The following is a 20,584-nucleotide window of genomic DNA, read 5'->3' on the forward strand; positions in this document are numbered from 1 at the left end:
ATTGTGATTAGTCCTTTTGGATATGAAGTGGTCAGTGCATCCTATATCATGACACTTTTTCTACAAATCTATTCACAGAAAAGTGCAATAGAAGAATCATAATACATTTATTAGATAGAGTTGTTACTCTTAACACAAACTTGACTTGTCACTAGTGACAACCAAGATTTTCCATTGGGAGGCTGGATAAAACCTAATTTTGATAAGGACCCCCTCGTTCCATCCTTGTCTATTAGTGTAACACCCCATAAGAAATCTATAACTTTAAAATGGGTGTTTTGTCAAGGTATTACAATTAGTCTGTCAAGGCATAAAAAAAGTACAAACAACTTTTCATGATACATAGTAGAAACTATAATACCAATTATATGGCTAAAGACCCAAAGATCCAATACACAACGGAATAATGTGATAGACCATAGGCAAAGAGATTGAATGTTTTCTGACAATTTACTTGGAGAATATGAACGCTTATGGCTGAACTTTCAAATGTTACCGGCCTTCCATAGTTGAAATCGTTGCACCATTCAGAGAATAGATTTGTGGACTGCTATTAACTGGGTTTTCCTTCGACATAATCCTCACGTTCAAGAAAGCAGGTTCTTTGGGATACGGTAGAACTACACCTTCATTGCTAAGCATGGCGACAACGTCAGACATGGCCGGTCTATCCTCTGCACCTTCTTGAACACAGAGCAGAGCTATGTTAACATATCTCAATACCATGTGCATAGAGGATATATCATCAAGTAGTGGATCTACAAAGTCCAATCCCCTATCACTTGTCCATAATTCCCATGCCTTCAAAACAAAGAAGAAGTGGAAAATTACGTGATGTTAGAAGGATGGTAAGTGATTAAATGCATAATGTTTTATTATCTTAAGCTTTTAAGACCAGTAGTACGTTGTATACTCTACTTTGCGTTCTAAAATTTCAAGAACAGATGACTAATTTTGTTTTAATAACGATAAATGCACATTTGTTCAGCAACTCCGAGCTATGAATCAAAGTAAATAAGGGTTTTCAATTTCTAGAACAAAAGTTGCAAATAAGATACTTACATATCCAATCAAATGGAGATAGTTAGTTTGATAAAATCCAGTATTCTTCCTGCCACTCACAATTTCCAACAATAGTACGCCAAAACTAAATACATCAGATTTGATTGAAAAGAGACCTTGCAAAGCATATTCAGGGGACATATAACCACTGTACAGCATCACCAAGTTAAAGATATTAGTAATTGCAAGTTTTATGTTGATTTTTATAATTTAGAAGTTTCCTTTATATTACTTACTAAGTGCCAACAATCCTATTTGTATTTGCTTGTGACTCAGTTCCACCAAATATTCTCGCCATTCCAAAATCTGATATCTTGGGATTCATGTCTATGTCCAACAAAATATTGCTCGGCTTCAAGTCCCTATGAATAATCCTCAACCTGGAATATTGATGAAGATAAAGAAGTCCTTGAGCAATCCCTTCAATGACTCCAACACGAGTCCTCCAATCTAATATCCTGCACTTCTCTTGATCTGCTTTACATATGTATGTAAATTGATAATTAACGAGTCACATGCGAAGGTCCATAAAAATCAAAGATAAACATATGCATCAAAATGGGAGATATTACAAACCAAAGAGGAAGAAATCCAAGCTTTTATTGGGCATATACTCATAAACTAATATCTTTTCATCTCGTTCAATGCAACAACCCAAAAGTCTAACAAGATTCTTGTGTTGAAGCTTAGCTATGAGCATTGCTTCATTTTTAAGCTCCTCCCAACCTTGTCCAGATCTTTTTGAAAGTCTTTTTACAGCTACCTCATCACCTTTTAGTAATATTCCCTGCAATTATTTTTTATTATGCAAAATACTAAAAAAAAAAAAATAGTAAGCTACATTCATAAGAAATCCATTACCAATGATAAAGACTTAAAACCTTTTTAACTCCAAAACAAAAAACCCATTTTGGGAAACAAGAATCGGATGCAAAACATTTTGTGGTTGTGGAATCTCTAGTCCATGAGCCAAGCTAGAGGCCAAAATTCCCGATTCAGGCGTAGAAAAATCAATGCATTGACACCTTAAGAGTCTTTAAGTGAAATCATAATATAGCATGTTAGAATATCGCTTAACACAAAAGCTTAAACTTTTGAGTTTAGACAAAATTATATTGTATTAACCACCCAAACTTATTTTTTCAGAAATTTTCTCTCTCTTGTTTTGAGAGAGAAGCTCTGGGAAACCCTTAGGGTTTTTTCCCCAGCCACCTCCCAATGAGGTCCTCTCCGCCTTGTGCGGCCCTCCCGGGGTGGAGGAAAAGACTTTTGCCTTTTCCTCTCCCCCTCCTCTCCTTTTTTTCTCTCTTTGCTGTGTTTTTCATTTGGGTTTCTTTGTGTTTTGTTCTTTTTTTCTTGTGTAGATTCGACGCCCCTCGCCGCTCTTCTCTCCCGTCATCGTTCAGCCATCGTCCAGCCCCTTGTGCCGTCCAACCCCTCGTTCCCGATGCTTGCTACTCAGCCCACCGTCCTTAGCACCTCGGTTTCCGTCATCATCCAGCCCATCGCCCAGCCTGTCGCCATTCAGCCCATCCCTGTCGTCGTCCACTACCTTGCTGAAGATCCTGGTTGTGGATCTGGTTTTTGGGGGTTTAGATCAGGTTTTTTCAAAACCCAATCTACTCTCCCACGCCGACCCAGCCACCAATCGCCCTTCCACCATCCTCCCTGGCCTCCTAGCTTTCCAGTTCCGCCAGCCGATCCTCAATCCGTCCACTGCTCGCTGGTGCCCGATCTGTTCTTCGGCCGCCTACCACCACCCCTACCCTTGTTTTTTGGTGTTCTTAGTGCTTGTTTTTGTTGTAATTGTGTTTTTGTTTTTCTGTAATTTCAGTTTTATTTTGCTGTTTGTCTTGTTTTTTGTGGGTTTTTATCTCCCTGCCATGACATGGCTTGATCTTGAAAAGGAGATTGATGTTGGTGGTCGTCCTTCAACGGCTCCTTTTTGGTTCTCTGCAGTACCTACTATGCAACAACCATTTATCAGTGGTTGTTGTTTTACCCGCAACGAACTCTTCACGGAATTTCTTTGCAATTTGCACCTCCTTGTGCAATCCTGGAATAGGCCCGGCTTGCTTATGGTTCTTTTGGGATCATTGGGAATTACCATTGCCTACTGTTTGGTCCTTTTGGACTGGATCCAGAATTGGTTCTTGCATTTGCACTTTTTTTACCATTTGAGGTTTGTTGTTTGGGTGTCCTTCCTTTTTGTGTTTATTTCTTTGCTATTTTAGTTTGTTTTGGGTTTATTGTTGAGGAGCCCATCCCTTTTTCATTTTCAAGATCTCTCACTTCTTCCATTCAGATCAGAAGTGGGAAAGATCCTTCCCTATAGCCCTTTCCTTAACCCTTTCCTTATTCAATTAAAAAATAAATAAAAAGAAGCCACCCAAACTCATGATATCTTTCTAATGTGAAACGTAATCCTTTTACATGTGTATACTCAACATTAACTACAAACATATATTAAAAGTTTTTGGCTCCTTGGCAGAAAAGTTTTGATTGCCAAAATTACCAACTAATTTGTGGCTGCCATGCACTATAGTTTATTTGTCATGTACCAAAAAGTAAAACAGCACTTTATTTGTCAAAAGGGGTAAAAAAAAAATGCACCAAACAATGCTTATATATATATTTCTTCAATTCCTCTTCATTTTTGTTCATATATGTATCCGATTTCATGTAAACTAACACACACAGTAAAAGTTTATCTGAATTGGTATATTGAGTGGTTTCACAGCATACACAGCAACAAAAGTGGCATGTGCCTGTTTGTGCTCGTTAACATGCCAAGGTTTAGCTGTCGAAACATTCAATATCCAAAAGATTTCGTTTAGGGACGTTGAAACATACCTTGTAAACAGGTCCAAAGCCACCCTCTCCGAGCTTATTTGCAGCTGAGAAATTATGAGTTGCAGCAGAAACACTTGCAAAACTGAATAATGGCATTTGGACTTCTCTACTATTTCCATCCTCTGAATTATTAGCCTTTTGGGTCATGCCCAAATCTAAAAGTAACAAATCCTCCCCTGCATTTTAGAACAACACATATTTAAGGATATATATGTAGGATTGCTAAAACAACGTTGTGGACGATTCTTTACTAACCCTTGCTTCTGAGCTTTCTCCTCCTCACATAATAAACAATAAGGCCCAATGCAAAAATCACTGCAATCGGAATGACAATTTTCTTTAATCGGTTATCCTTCAATTTCGTTGAGTTTGTGTCTGCAAAAGGAAACCAGAGAAATAAATAATATAGACATTGTTCTTTGCATCACGAATTGATATACAAATTGGCAATGCCTGTAGATATCTCTAGAACAAAATTTCAGTCAGAAAAAAAAGAAATACCTTCGACAGCCAAGTCCAAACGAGCAAGTTTCAAATAGAAGTCTTGTTTATATGTATTATCTTCTGAGAATTGTTTCAGATTTAACAGAGGACCTTCCCATACTAGGCAGCCACGCTCTTGATCATAAGCATAACCAGTACAGTCGCAGTTTTTCAAGCAAGCTGATTTGCACTCAGAAGCATTGCCAACGTACTGCAACTGCTGGGGATTACTGGGCAAATAAACCATAGACATTTGACGAAACCCATGTTTCTGAACATCATCTCTGCACGGCAAATCTGTTTTTCTCTTACATCCTTGAATAGAATTGGCTGCATAGGCTTTGAATCCTGGCAAACAGTCACATGGCTCATCGGCTGTCTCATTGCATATGGTGAATTCACCGCAGAAAGCATAAGCCCCACACTTTAATGATCCGGACAAATTTGCAGAAGATTGTAAATTGTCTGACGACCATGTCTGCAGTCGAAGCTCCCCCTTTACACTCAACGACACTCTTCTAAATTGAGAAGGATAATTATTACTAATAGTGTAAGAAATGTTCTCCCCATCAATCACGAATTTATCAGCTAGTTCACCAATGATTGGACTACTCCAGCATGGTTTAGACCCCTCCATTATGATGAGTTCTTTCCGAGAACCCAGATGCAGAGTGAAAACACCGGGAGCAGGGTCTTCATTACTTTTCCATGATGTTAATGACCATCCTGTCTTATCATCTTCAACCTTCATTCCCGGCAAAAGAGTATCGGTAGGATGGTCAAAGCTTTGCCACAAAACTTCTGATGCCCTGTTTTTCAGTACAAGATTACCTGTATCTAATAGCGTGGCAGAGGTATCGTTACCACCTAAATTGTTGGTCACAACGTACGATAAACTGCCATCGGATATTACAAGTTTCCCATCCGGGTTGAAGGTAAGAACGACAGAGGAATCTGGGAATGGCCGCTCCCTGTTTGCAACCCAAAGCACGTTGCGGTCAGAAACATGACTGAACCATTTTCCCACGTGATACTTTGCCAAGGTTTCTTGACCAAAGAAACCAAGTTTGTACATTCCGTTGGCAGATTCAATGGTCTCCGAGGTGTTTAGTGATTGGCCTGGTCGGATAGTATCACTGATAGTAGTAGCATTGGTGAAGTGCAAAGCAAGGCATAATAAAAGCAGCAGGGAAGCAATAAGAGGGGAAATTATTGTATGGGTCATATTTGTATGAGGCGGCTATGCAGTGCTCTTTGTAGTTTGCACACACAATTAGTATAAATGCTCTTTGTAGTTTGTGTTTGGGGTTAAGAGTTCGACCAGCCTGCACTTTCTCATGAGCTATAAAATATATTCTGAAGTTAAAGGTATATAAGAGCGGATAGTATCACCGATACTATCAGTGAAGAAGGTTGCATTGGTGAAGTGCAAAAAAGACTGAATAAAAGCTGCAGGGAAGCGATAACAGGGGAAATTCTATGGCTCATATTTGTATCATAGTTAGTGAGGCAGCTAATTGTATATATGGTGTTGGACCAGATAAGGATTCTCTCCTGTCCAAATCAAGTTTTTATTTATTTATTATTTTTTTTTTTTTTATTTGGCCATTGCCCCCAACCGGCCCTAAGGCCATGGGTGGGTTAAGTAACCTCCAAAGGCTAGTCTAGGGTCGCTAAAGCCACTCACATAGCTCTTAGGGGTGGATCGGCCACCCAATTGGAATGGTCAATCACAATCACCCCTTAATTTTTCTCATTTTATTTTAATTTTTTAATTATTTTTAAAATATAACTATTATTTTATTATTATTTATATTAATGGGACATATGTCTCATTTATGACTCTAAAAAAAAAATTTGGCGATTAACTAAATATTCCCTGATCTATTTTAAACCGAAGATGACCCGATTGGTACCAAGCTAGGCTGCAATTTCACATTAGCTTTTTCCACTTTAATGTTAGATTTTCCGGTGTAAAAGCCGTGTTGTTTTGTTTGGACTCTCAGTCAAGCGGACATTTCAACGACTCTACACCCTTGAACCATTCATTACTCACCATCGCTTAGCTTATATGTCAATTATTTGAGATGCCACTCGTATCCTCTTCTCATGAGCTTTCTAGTCAAAAGTTTGGGGAAAAAAAAATACAAATTATTACTTTGAAATAGTTTGAATTTAAAATTATCCTTTTTTTTTTTTTTTCAATAGTGTTAGAATATTTAATTGTCCTAAATTTAATAATATAATAAATATTTGATTAGAAATGAGAGTCCAAAAGAGTTTCTGAGAGGAGAGGACATGAGAGGAGAGAGTTTCAGATAAGAGAAATGCTAAGGGTATTAAATTTTTTTATCAATAAAGCTTTAGTAAACTAATGTGTAGCTTATTTATTGGTGCTCATTAGACTTTTCTTAATTAATTAATTTTTTTTTTTATCAATAAATAAGCTATACATTAATTTAGTAAGCCTCTGTTAGTAAAAAATATAATACGAAAAAAAGAGTTACATGTTCACACAAGGGAAAAGAGAGAGAGAATTCGAACTAGTTACCTCCGCTTTATGAGATGTGATTCATAGCCAATTGAGTTACTCCTTGAAGACAGGAGATAAGAAAATTTGATGTATATTCAAATGCAATATATATATATATATATATTGTTTTTTAAGCTGGCTTATTAAAAGGATACGCCCATTATATGGAAAATGTTACATTTTTTTTCTTTGGTTCTTCTCCAATTTTATTTTATTTTTATTTTATTTTTTAAAATTACCATTGATTCTGTATAATCTTATAGGCCACACGCATAAACCCACAATTACAAATCCAATAATAATTAAAAAAAAATCATGGTTCAACAAACTGGCTATTGAAAAATGGATAACAATCCACGGTCCTGTGCCTAGGTGCTGTAATAAGTCAAGAAGATGAAGATTCCTACAATCTTTCATGACTATCGAGCTCTTACGCTAAGCCACCCAAATTCTTGTCGCCTAGCCTGACCAATAACAGCTGAGAAGTGATCTGCTTTTTCCCCAGTCTTGCTTTAGACAAAAGCTGTTTTTGGGAACGTGAAACACGACCGAGAGAAATTCTTTTTTTAAAATATATATATATATATTGGTGTCATGACTCATGTGTGGGCTTATTTTATTATTTTCTTTCCTACTTTGAGGTCCGAAAAATTATCACAACAAAAATTGGTATTACATCTTGATTCTTTTCTTTTTGCAACATGATTACTGCAAAATTCAAAGTATAAAAGTTCATAATAGTTTCAGTTTTAGGCGCATCGACATGTGTATTTTGTTGCAACAAAGTTTTGTTAGGAAATTAAGCACGGTTAATTCCATGGTTGAAGCTTGATGCTCCTTTTTCTCTCTCTATACTCTTCTTGTCTTTGCTTTTTGAAACACTGAAGCTTGATGCTCTTTATATAGGTGTAGAAAGGTTGGTGAGAAACATGAAAGTTCATAGTTGGTGCAACAACCTTTCATTATTCATTTGACGTCTTCTATAAGATACTACCATTGTTTACTCATTTGGCTTCATTTTTCAACAAGTTTGGTAGAGATTTCAGAGGGCGATATGAAATCAACATCATCAAAGGAAAAAATTGTAAAACTTGAAGACAGCTCACAATACAATTTTGTTGTGTCCTTTGGATGAATTCTTAAGAGAAGTTACCGACAAAGAAATTACCGTCATTGGTCTTTGGAGGAAGTTAGAAAATTTTACAAGAAAAAGTCTCTCACTAACCGGTTTTATTTGAAGCAATTGTTATATACCCTTAAGATGAAGGAATGTATGTTTTTTTGTGATCATCTTGATTGATTTAATAAAATTATTACAGATATAAAAAATATTGATATTAAAATTGAATATGAGATTCAAGTCTTGATTTTATTGTGTTCATTGTCGAATTTTTTTGATAATTTCATTAATTTAATCTTGTACAGTAGAGATACAATCTCTTTAACAAATGTTTAAGTCTACTTTAAACTCTATGGAGTTAAGAATAAAAATGAGAAAGGTAGTGATGATCATGCTAAAGGTAGTGATGACAATGTACCCCCAAACTACCAAAATAATAACAATGTACCCCCAATTGTTAAAAAATGACAAAATTACCCTTACTAAAATAAAAACAAAAATACTAAAATTTAATTTTTTTTTCAAATTTTTAAGGGTATTTTTGTCTTATTGAAAATTCTATAGGGATAATTTCATCATTTTGCTAGCATTGGGTGGTAGATTGTTATTGTTTTGGTAGCTTGAGAGGTAGATTGTCATAATTGATAATTTGGAGGTAAGATTGTCATTGGAGTGGTAGTTTGAAGGGGTTAAGTGGACTTTACCCAAAGGTTTATTTATTTAAGGGTCATTGGAAAAATTCCTCTATTCCTAGTGGTTGATCCGGTGAGAGGGACTCAAGAAAGGTAAAGTAAAATCAAAAGGCTAATCATAGTCCAAGTCGAAGAAGAAAGTTAAATGTTACTATTGTAAAAAGTATGTGCTTTACAAAGCGGGTGTCCGAAGCTGAAGAATAAAGGGAAAGATGATAAGCCAAGTTTATCTTTTGTGACTAATTAATGTTGGCAAAGAAAAGTCAGATGATTTAGAACTTATCCTTGTAATCAGCATTTCTGATGGTTGATTTAATGGCAGGTGAGTCCTTAATTCTACATGTATATTCCATAAGTGCCATAAAAGAGATTAATTTACTACTTATGAGTCAAACAATAGTGATTCAATGAAAACGATGTAGTCTGGACGATTGTTGGTATGGTTCAATTAATCAGAATAAGAATGAATGACAAAGTTGTTAAGACTTTGACGGATGTTCAGTATAACACCATAGTTCCATATTCGGAAGATGAAGAGTAACCCACATAAAGTAGATAGCTTATAAAGATAGACATAATTGCTAAACTTCACATTACCTAGTTAGTTGGTGAAATTAGACTTTATAAATGATGAATTGAACATGCCACGTTCGCCGAGTATATGAGAAGAATGCAAAATAATATTTGTCTTATGAATAATTATTTTGGATATGAAGTGGCTAATGCATCCTTGATCATGAGACTTTTTCTGCAAAGCTCTTATTCTTTAAATTTGTTGATCAGTGTTGTAACAAGGACCAAAGGTGTGTTATGTCGCAACTATTGAAACCTTGCAGAAATAATTGAGGTTCCTATATTAGTTTTACAACTTTCAAGTAATAGAAAAACTTATAATTTCATTACAGGCACGCTAACATGGCTCTTGTGCAGAGTAGAAAACTAATATCTACGAACATATCAGAACCGTAATATCAGATTATGTCGCTAATTAGAGACCCAAAAGATACAATACCCAGCTGATTCAATTCTGTTAAATGGGTACTGAGATAAAATAGAAGAAAAAAAATGTATGAAAAATGTTATGGACCAAAGGCAAAGAGCTTGAATGTTTTCTGCCGGATTTTCAAATATTATCAGCCTTTCATAATTGAAAAAGTTGCATCATTCAGCGAACATATTTGTGGCCTACTGTTAACTGGGTTTGTCGTCACCATACCACTCACATTCAAGAAAGCAGGTTCTTTAGGATAAGGTAGAACTGCAATTTCATTGCTAAGCATTGCAACAACATCAGACATAGTAAATCTATCTGCTGCAATTGCTTGAAGACAAAGCAGAGCTATGTTAATAAATCTCAATACCATTTTCATAGAGGACATATCATCAAGTAGTGGATCCACCAAGTCCGATCCCCTATCATTTGTCCATAATTCTCATGCCTTCAAATCCAAAGAAAAAGGAAAATTAGAGGATGTTAGAATGATGGTAAATGATTAAATACATAATTTTCTATTAGCTTAAGTTTTTGAAACCAATAGGACACTCTATACTTAGCGTTCTAAAATTTCAACAACATATGACTAATTTTGTTTTAATAATTAATGATGAATGCACATTTGTTCAACAACTCCCCACTATGAATCAAAGTAAATAAATGATTTCAATTTCTACAACAAAAGATGCAAATAAGATAGTCACATATCCAATAAGATGGAGACAATCACTTTGATAAAAAACTAGTATTCTTCTTGCCACTCACAATCTCTAATAATAAGACGCCAAAACTAAAGACATCAGATTTGATTGAAAATAGGCCTTCCAAAGCATATTCAGGAGACATGTAACCATTGTACAACTTCATCAAATTAAAAATATTAATAATTGCATGTTTTATGTCTATATCAACACATGTAAACTATTATGTTGACTTTTATAATTTAGAAGTTCCCTTTATATTACTTACTAGGGGCCAACAATCTTATTTGTATTTGCCTGTGACTCATTTCCTCCAAATATTCTTGCCATTTCAAAATCTGATATCTTGGGATTCATGTCAATGTCCAATAAGATATTACAAAGCTTCAAGTCCCTAGGAATAATCCTTAACCTGGAATATTGATGAAGATAAAAAAGTCCTTGAGCAATTTCTTCAATGACTCCAACACGAGTCCTCCAATCTAATATCCTACACTTCTCTCGATCTGCTTTACATATGAGTAAATTGACAATTAATGAGTCACATGGAAAGGGCCATAAAAATTTTATATATATATATGTGTGTGTGTGTGTGTGTGAGAGAGAGAGAGAGAGAGGGAGAGATTACAAACCAAAAAGGAAGAAATCCAAGCTTTTATTGGGCATGTGTGTGTGTGTGTGAGAGAGAGACAGAGAGAGATATTACAAACCAAAAAGGAAGAAATCCAAGCTTTTATTGGGCATGTGTGTGTGTGTGTGTGTGTGTGTGTGTGTGTGAGAGAGAGAGAGATATTACAAACCAAAAAGGAAGAAATCCAAGCTTTTATTGGGCATATATTCATAAACTAGCATCTTTTCAGCTCGTTCAATGCAGCAACAAAGAAGGCTAATAAGATTCTTGTGTTGGAGCTTGGCTATGAGCATTGCTTCATTTTTTAACTCCTCCCAACCTTGACCAGATCTTTTTGAAAGCCTTTTTACAGCTATCTCATCCCCTTTTAGTTATATTCCCTTAAATTAGCTTTTGTTGTTAGAAATATTTAAAACAATAAAATGGTAAGTTACATTTCATAAGAAATCAATTACCAATAATAAAGACTAAAACATTTTTAACTCTAAAACAAACAGCCCATTTTGAGAAACAAGAATCCGATGCAAAACATTTTGTTGTAGAATCATTGGTCCTTGAGCCAAGATTAGAGACTGATATTCCCGATTTGGGTGTAGAAAAATCAATGTATTGACACTTTAGGAGTCTTTAAGTGAGACTACAATAGAAAATGTTGGGATACCCCTCAATGCATAAAATTAAGCGTATGAGTTTGAACACAACTATGCTAGATTAACTACTCAAATTTGAGATTTATTTTCAAAGCAGGCCTTAATCTTTTTACACTCACACGCCTATATTCAACATCAAGTATTACAAACATATATTAAGTATCCAATTACATATAAAACTAACACACACCAAGCAAAATTTTATTTTCCAAATCTCTCACACAATAAAAGTTTATTAGAATTGGTATACTGAGTAGCTTCACAACATACACATCAACAAAAATGGCATGTACCTGTTTGTGCTTGTTAACATGGCAGGGTTTAGTTGTCGAAGTGTTAACCTTTTATTTACATTCCATATCCAAAGCATTGTGTTTAGTGACATTGAACCATACCTTGTAAACATGTCCAAAACCACCCTCTCCAAGCTTATATATGACAAATTATCAGTTGCGGCAAATACACTTGCAAAACTGAATAATGGCATTTGGACTTCTCTTTTCCTGCTATCTCCATGCTCTGAATTATTAGCCTTCTGCGTCGTGCCCAAATCTAACAATAAAAAATCCTCCCCTGAATGGCAAACAACACATGTTTAAGGATATAAATTTAGATTGCTAAAATAAAGTTGTGCTAAATCACAACTTAACCAAAAAGCTTAAGTAGATAAGAGATGGTGAATTTAATAATTTAATTAGTACTTTAACATATTATTTTTTTTTATTTTTTTGATGAATAAGCAACTTCATTAACAAACAAACCAAATCAAGAACACATCAACAACTAATACAAGCCTAATTAACAGACTGAAAATAGCCTACACAGAGGCCAAAAAATAACAAACAGCAAAAAAACTCTAGCCAACAGCCTAAAACAATTAAACCAAACCCTTACAGAGGGCTGAACAATAGCCTCAAAATCATAAACAAAAACCAACAAAACAAAGGAAAAAGACCCTATCCTCAAACAAGCCACATTTAAAATCTGCAGCAACACCCTTACAGAGGAACATATTATCCTCAAAACCATAAACAAACCACAAAAAACCTGCAACATATCATCAACAAAACAGACTTACAGACAAGTTCCATAAGGAGCAGAGTAAAATATTCTCGTCCTTGGGAACTTTCCTTTCCCAACAATTCTAGCACGAACTTCCCACAATACTTTCTTCAAAATCTGCTCCTCAGTGTGTGTGGATGGCCTGCATGCTTAATTTCATTTCTAGTGCACCAAATGTTATAAACTGCAAAACCCAAAGCCAGCCTACAAAGCATGCCTTTAAGAGTGTTACAACTCCAAGAACTACATCCCAACTGAAGAATATCCTCCCATATAATAGGGGGATTAGCCATTTGCATCTAGTCAAACAAAACTTCCAAATTCTATAACAAAAGTTGCATTCAAAAAATAAATGGTTTCGGCTCTCCATTGGATTCCTGCAAAAACAGCATTGAATATCTCCTTTATAACCCCAACTCAGCAACCTTACTCCTGTAACCAACCTATCCTTCATGGCAAGCCATAAAATGAAAGCTTGCTTAGGAATGGCTAAAGAAAACCAGACTAGTCTCCACCACTCAATCTGATCCATTTTTTCCCTTAAAGCCTCCCAAGTATCTGAACTTACATAGATACCTTTCATAGAAGCAATCCAAATAGGTTTATAACAAGAACCCAAACTGATTTCAGCAAGCCGAGTTTGAATATCCACCAAGGCTTCAGACCTAGCAGGCCTCCAAAACCATTCTCCATTATGGATAACATAAGATAATTTTGCCTCCACACTACTTTGAGCATCATAAACAACTCTAAAACCATACTTCTCAAGAAAAATGCCATCAGGATGCCAAAAATCCATCGAGAGATGTATATTTCTTCCATCCCCAACCTCAAATCTCAAGAACTTCTTAGCAGTATCCCTCAACCTGAGAAGTTTCCTCCAACACCAAGAGCAATTCTGTGGTATATTGACACTCCAAAAACTCCTATGTTTCAGAAAATTTGCCTTAATCCAAGCTACCCATAAATAACCTGATCTAGCAAACAAACTCCATATGTGCCTAAGCATAGAGGTTTTATTCCAGACGTCAATTCTCTTCATCCCCAAACCACCCTCTTTCTTAGGAAAACAAATCTCATTCCAAGCTACTTTTGCTTTTGCAGCCTCCACATCCTTCCCATTCCATAAAAACCTATTACATTTCTACTCAATAGCCTTTATAACCTTTTTAGGTAGAATGAAAATGCTTGTCCAGTAAACTTGCAAACTATATAACACAGAAGAAAGAAGTTGAAGCCTGCCTGCAAAAGAGAGATTTTTGAATAACCAAGAATCAATACGCCCAGTAATTCTCTCCAAAAGCACCCCACAATCAGCAGAAGAAAGCCTAGAAGAGATTAATGTGACCCCAAGATATCTCATAGGCAGCTTCCCCTCCTTCATTTGCAAAGCATTCAATAAAACTTGCTAGACCCTATCTGAAATTCCAAAACAATAAAAAGAACTCTTCGAAGGATTAGCCTTTAGGCCAGACAAATCCTCAAACTCCACCAGAGCAGCCTTAATGACATTGATGGAACTCAAACTAGCTTCAGAAAAAATAAGAAGATCATCTGCAAAACATAGGTGAGTAAGCTTCACCTTCAAGCATTTGGGATGGAATTTGAAACCTGAATCAGTACCAGTAGATTTAGTCATGATTCTAGAAAAAACTTCCATAGCAAGGACAAACAAATAAGGAGACAAAGGGTCTCCCTGTCCTAAACCTTTTTTTCCTTCAAAATATCCAACCAAAGTGCCATTCAAACAAACAGAGAATCTAGGAGAAGTGATACACTCTTTCATCCAACTTAGAAACTTCTCAGGAAAACAAAAACAATGAAGACAATATATCATAAACTCCCAATTAACCGAATCATAGGCTTTTCATAAGATTAATCTTCAAAGTACATCTAGGATTCCCATTACCCTTGTGGTTGTTTCTAACAATTTCTTAAGCTAGAAGAACATTTTCAGAAATGCTTCTAGAAAGAATAAAAGCTGATTGATTCATGCTAACCAAATCACCCAAGAAAGGCAGCATCCTATTTGATAGAATCTTAGTAATACACTTATAAATGACATTACAGCAAGCAATAGGTTTGAAATCCACCATAGAGGAAGGATTTAACTTCTTAGGAACCAAAGTGAGGATTGTGGCATTCACTTCTTTCAATAACATACCAAAAAGAAAAAACTCCTTGATAGCTTTCACTACCTCCTTACCAACAACAGTCCAAGCAGCCTTAAGGAAATCAGCAGAAAACCCACAAGCGCCTTATTAGCTTTCATGTGAAAAATAGTATCTCTAATTTCTTCTTATGTAACCTACTTTACTAATAAAATTGCCTTATCAGCAGGAATAACCCTAGGAATCATCTATCTTATACGAGTAGCCTTTGCCTCATTTAAAACCATCTGGTTAGTACCAAGAAGCTTCTTATAAAAAATCTCAGCCTTCTTCTTTCTAAGCTTTCTCCTCACATAATGAACAAAAAAGCCCAAGGTAACAACCACCGAAATAGATGTGGTAGGCACGAGAATTTTCCATAATTGTTTATTTCCTGTGAGTCTGCGACCTTTAAATTTTTCTGAAGTCCTGGATCTGTTACAATTGCATTTGTTGAGTTCGTATTTGCAAAAGGAAACCAAAGAAATAAATAATATAGGCGTTGTTCTTTGCATTGCAAATTGAAGACACAATGTTAGGAAATTAATCCTATTTCCTAAGACCCGTGAGATGTGAAAAATAAGAAGAATGTGGAATAACAAAGATAAACCATCACACACGACGCAAAAATTTAAGTGGTTCGGCTTAACAAGCCGACATCCACTGAAGGAGACGACCCGAAGAAAATTCACTATCAAAAGATGAGTACAAGAGAGTAACAGGGCGAGAAAACCACTCGAACCCAAAGCCCCAAATACACCCAATTCTCACTTTGCCCAAAGAAGAATAATAACAAGAGGGAAAAACTCTCTTTGATGTTCTCACTTTTCTCTCTATTGTTGACTCACCAAAACACAAAGCAAATATTGCTTTGGTTTTTCTCTCTGCGTTTATGTGCTGTGGACACACCCTTTTATAGGACATAAAAGTCGGCTAAGCAAGGCTCCTCCAATTCCAAATCGTAGAAGGAATTCAAGTCCAATTCATGCTCTGTAAAGGAAAACCAATTCCAAGAGCAACTAGGAATACAAAACGTGAGCCAAAAGGATCCTCTTTTAATGATGCTGGGTCCCACCAACTTTATGGTGAAAGTCACAAAACGCCAACAATCTCCCACTTGACTTGAATCCCATCAAGTTGCAACAAAGTGAATCTCCTCCGGATTTCTCCTCCCTCTATCCTCAAGCTCAAAGACCAACTGAAGCTGCACACAGCTTCAGTTTCTCAATAGTCACTCCTTTTGTTAGCATGTCTACCGGATTCTCAGTTCCACGAATCTTCTCAAGTAGCAATTGTTTACTTTCAAGAAGAAATCGAATGAAGTGATACCTCAACTGTATATGCTTTGTTCTTGAATGATACACCGGGTTCTTCGCAAGAGAAATGGCACTCTGACTATCACTGTGTAGAACGCCCTTCTCATTCTTCTTTCCCAACTCATCCAAAAAACCTTGTAGCCAAACCATCTCCTTTCCAGCTTCTGTCACTGCCACATACTCCGCCTCTGTAGTGGAAAGGGCTACAATTTTCTGTAACCTTGAGGTCCAACACACAGCAGTACCTTCTAGAGTATATACAAACCTTGTAGTACTTTTCCTGCTATCAACATCACCCTCTAGATCAGCATCCACGTAGCCCTGGAGCTTCAATTCTGCACCTATAAAGCAAAGGCACATATCTGAAGTTCCTTTCAGATATCGCAAAATCCACTTGACTGCCTCCCAATGCTGCTTCCCTGAATTACTCATGTACCTGCTTACAACTCCCACTGCATGTGCAATATCCAGTCTCGTACAGACCATTACTGTAGCACCTCAGATTTTAAAAGTCTTATTTTAGAGTTATTAATTTGATGCTATGATTATATTAATATTCATATTAGGCAATGATGTTAATTCTTGAGGAATTTATGATATTGTATGAATGATAATTGGAGATTGGTAGGTAGAATAGTAAATGGTAGGTAAAATAATAAATGGTAGGTATAATAGTATTTGGTAGGTGAAATAGTAAATGAAGGGTAGATTTGTAAATGAAATGCGAAATAGTATTTGGTTTTTTCCTATAAATAGAGCTCTTTCCCTTCACAATTTTCACCACTCATATCCTCTCTTCCACATATTCTTTCTTCTTCCGTTTTCTACTCGGTCTTTCTTCTTTCTAAAAGTGTTTACACGAAACAGAGAGAGAAAGGGCGAGACAAAGCGTTGCAAGAAAGAAAGAACACGAGAGAGAACGGACTTGAGAAATTAGTTTGAAAGATATACTAGTGGTGTTAGTCAGATTGGAGCAACTAGATCATTCAGGCCACTTTTTAGCTTCAGTCTAGAAGTAAGTAAATTCACTCCCCTCCTAAAATTACTTCATGTCATGCTATTTATTTATTCTTGTATCAAACTGTAAATGATTATTTTATTTACCTGTCATGGAGATATGTTGCATGCATGAAGGATTTCTAAAAGAATTATTTAGAAAGTTTCTATTTCTTTAAATGCTTTCCAAGTACAACAAGTTTATATTTGGAAACGTTTCCATTTTGAGAAAAGAAAGTTGAGAAATGATGTTGATTATAAGAAAGAAGAATGATGATAAACCCTCCTACATGTTGCCCTAAGATGCATCAAAAGAAGTACAAAGAAAAGTACAAGAAATGAGTTAAATGTTTATGAAATGAGGGCACATGTATGGAGGAGAGTATTTTTGGCCCTAAGATAAGTAAAGATGAGAGGAGTTCGGTACCGATACTCGGATGGAGGCGAAACCACTGAAGGAGGCTATGCCAGAAGGTGGTATTCCATCAACATGACCGTTGAGTGCACCAAGAAAAGAGTTAATTGACGGTCGGGCATGGCTGAGGCCACAGTTCAGTGCCATGATCACAAGGACCCGCAACCCTCGTACACAGGGGTACTAGTGTACGTGGGCCCTAATATGAGAAAATGATAATATAACTTCAACGATGATATACTATGATGATTTTCAATGATGATATACTATGATGATTTACAACGATGATATACTATGATGATTTTCAACGATGATATACTATGATGATTTACCATGATGATTTATAGCGATGTATTATGATGATGATTTATAAAGATGATTCATGACGATGATCTAATAATAGATGTAATAGTACGTATATGCTACGGAAGATGCAACCGTACATACATGTATTATTATGGCTGGATGTATATTTATTTGTGAAAACAATTTTCAGAACTGAGAACAAGGAGCAAAACTATTTATGGTTGTGGATTTTACTTGCTGGGCCCCCTTTGGGCTCATTCAGTTTTATTTCTTGTTTTCAGGTAGAAATGACGCTGGAATAGAAGGCCGGAATGGGGGCGGGAATAATTATTAACTTTCAAAGTCTTTTCATATCAATTATTGTAATAATATGATATTCCGCAACTAAAGTTTAATGTTTATTAATTTTGCTTGTAATAAAATCTCTTGAAGAATGTTTTATACATTGATCGTATCCTCAAAAAAAATCAAGTACTCTGATAATCCAAAGATTCTTGTCTAAATTGTTTAATGGTTGTTATATTATCGATTGTGAAGAAATGGCGTCCCCGCCTCATAATAACCAAGATGGCAACACCGAGTTCAACAACTCCGGAAATGGAGAAAACGTTATCATCAACCATGACTTAAGCCCTATGACAACGTTGGCGACTACTCTCATGAACCTGCTAGACGTGGCCCGACGCGGGAAAGGATCCACTAGTGAAGAACAACAAGGTTGCACGTTCGAAAGGTTTCGTCGGCAACAACCTCCTACCTTTGAAGGAAATGCGGGTGCAGAAGTTGCAGAAAACTGGTTTCTGCAAACCGAAAGGCTGCTAAAGGTGATGGACTGCGCCGAAAATAAGATGGTTAGGTATGTTACTTACCTCCTAACTGATCAAGCAAATCGGTGGTGGGAAACCAAGGAGGTACAAGTACGAAGCCGATTAGGAATAAAGGAAGAGGATCCCATTCCCTGGGAAGAATTCAAGAAAGAATTTTATGAACGATTCTTTCCTCAGACAGTTCGACAAGCCAGGGCCCAGGAATTTACGGACCTAGTTCAAGGGTCAATGACGGTAGAGAAATATGCTGCCAAATTCATCGAACTATCACGATTTACCCCTTATCTCGTGTCAATTGGAGAGCTAGAAGCGAGGAAGTTTGAAAGAGGACTGCAACCACGCATTATGAACCTTGTAGTAGGATTCCAGATTGGAAACTTATCAGACCTCATCAACAAAGCTGCGATAATCGAGCAGACCCAGAATGCAAATTTGGGGTATTCCAACCAGAATGCAGATTCGGGGTATTCCCACCAGAGGAAGAGAAATGTCCCACAATGGAACCACTCAAGAGAGCAACCCAGTAAGAAGAGATTTCACCAAACCCCACAACGAAATATTGCACCACAACAACCCCGTCAACAAGGAAATGGTAGTCACCGTGTACCATGTCAGAAATGTGGAAAGCTTCATGCCGGGAATTGTCTGTTTGGGCAACCGGTATGTTACAGATGCGGGAAACCTGGACATATCCTACGAGATTGCAAGGCCTCTCCCAACAACCTAAGCGGTCAGAAACGCCTTGAGGAACAGAAGAACCATGCAACCATTCGGGTTTATGCTGTCACGCCTGGTGATGCATCAGCGTCCAATGAAGTGGTGGCAGGTACCCTCCCTATTTCTAATGGTATAGCTTCCGTTCTTTTTGATCCTGGAGCACCGCACTCATTTGTGTCATACTCCTTTGCTAAAGCAAGTAACCTAAAGCTAGAATCATTAGATGTAAGCTTATCAGTGACTACCCTCGTAGGAAAGACAGTCGTATGTACCTCGGTAGTTAGACGTTGTCCTGTATCAATTAAATGTCATGTCATGCCAACAAATCTTGTAATATTCAAGATGTGCGGGTTGATGTGATTTTAGGAATGGATTGGCTATCCATGTACCATGCGTGCGTGGATTGTTTCCACAAGGAGGTAATGTTTAGACCGCTGGGAAATGAAGAATTCAAATTTTATGGAGATCGAACTATCAACACGCCTAAGTTGATATCCGCACTGTATGCAACTCGATTAATCAGGAAGGGCTGTTTTGGATTTTTGGCATGCGTGTCAGAGGAGAAAGCAGAAGCAAAAATCGAAGAGAAACCCGTTGTACGAGAATTTACAGACGTTTTTCTGGATGAATTGCCGGGAATACCTCCCAATAGGGAAATCGAATTCACTATAGACCTACTACCAAGCACTGCACCCATATCCAAGGCTCCTTATCGGATGGCACCACGAGAACTCGCAGAGCTCAAGGATCAACTACAGGAACTACTCGACAAAGGTTTTATTCGTCCGAGTGTATCACCGTGGGGAGCACCTGTTCTATTTGTGAAAAAGAAGGATGGATCTATGCGATTATGTATTGCCTATGGGGAATTGAATAAGGTTACAATCAAGAATAAATACCCGCTCCCAAGGATTGATGATCTTTTCGATCAACTCCAAGGGTCGCAAGTATTCTCTAAGATTGACCTTCGTTTCGGTTATCATCAACTCAAAATTCGGGAGGAGGACATACAAAAGTCAGCATTTCAGACAAGGTACGGACATTACGAATTCTTAGTAATGTCTTTCGGGTTAACT

The 20,584-nt window shown here is 36.8% G+C and overlaps 1 protein-coding gene across 1 annotated transcript; it reads right to left on the reverse strand.

Moving 5' to 3' along the window:
* Positions 1-492: 492 nt before the first annotated feature.
* Positions 493-5,623, reverse strand: LOC148583712 (G-type lectin S-receptor-like serine/threonine-protein kinase At4g03230). The gene is made up of 7 exons (XM_088510493.1): positions 4,417-5,623; positions 4,171-4,290; positions 3,916-4,091; positions 1,639-1,849; positions 1,299-1,536; positions 1,063-1,210; positions 493-801 (listed from the first exon to the last, which is right to left on the reverse strand). The coding sequence occupies exons 1-7, from the start codon at positions 5,621-5,623 to the stop codon at positions 493-495; spliced, it is 2,409 nt and encodes an 802-aa protein (XP_088366619.1).
* Between the last annotated feature and the right edge of the window lie 14,961 nt (positions 5,624-20,584).

This window comes from Corylus avellana, chromosome 9, assembly GCF_965113065.1.
Source record: "Corylus avellana chromosome 9, dhCorAvel1.hap1.2, whole genome shotgun sequence".
In the NCBI taxonomy this organism is placed as follows: Eukaryota; Viridiplantae; Streptophyta; class Magnoliopsida; order Fagales; family Betulaceae; genus Corylus; species Corylus avellana.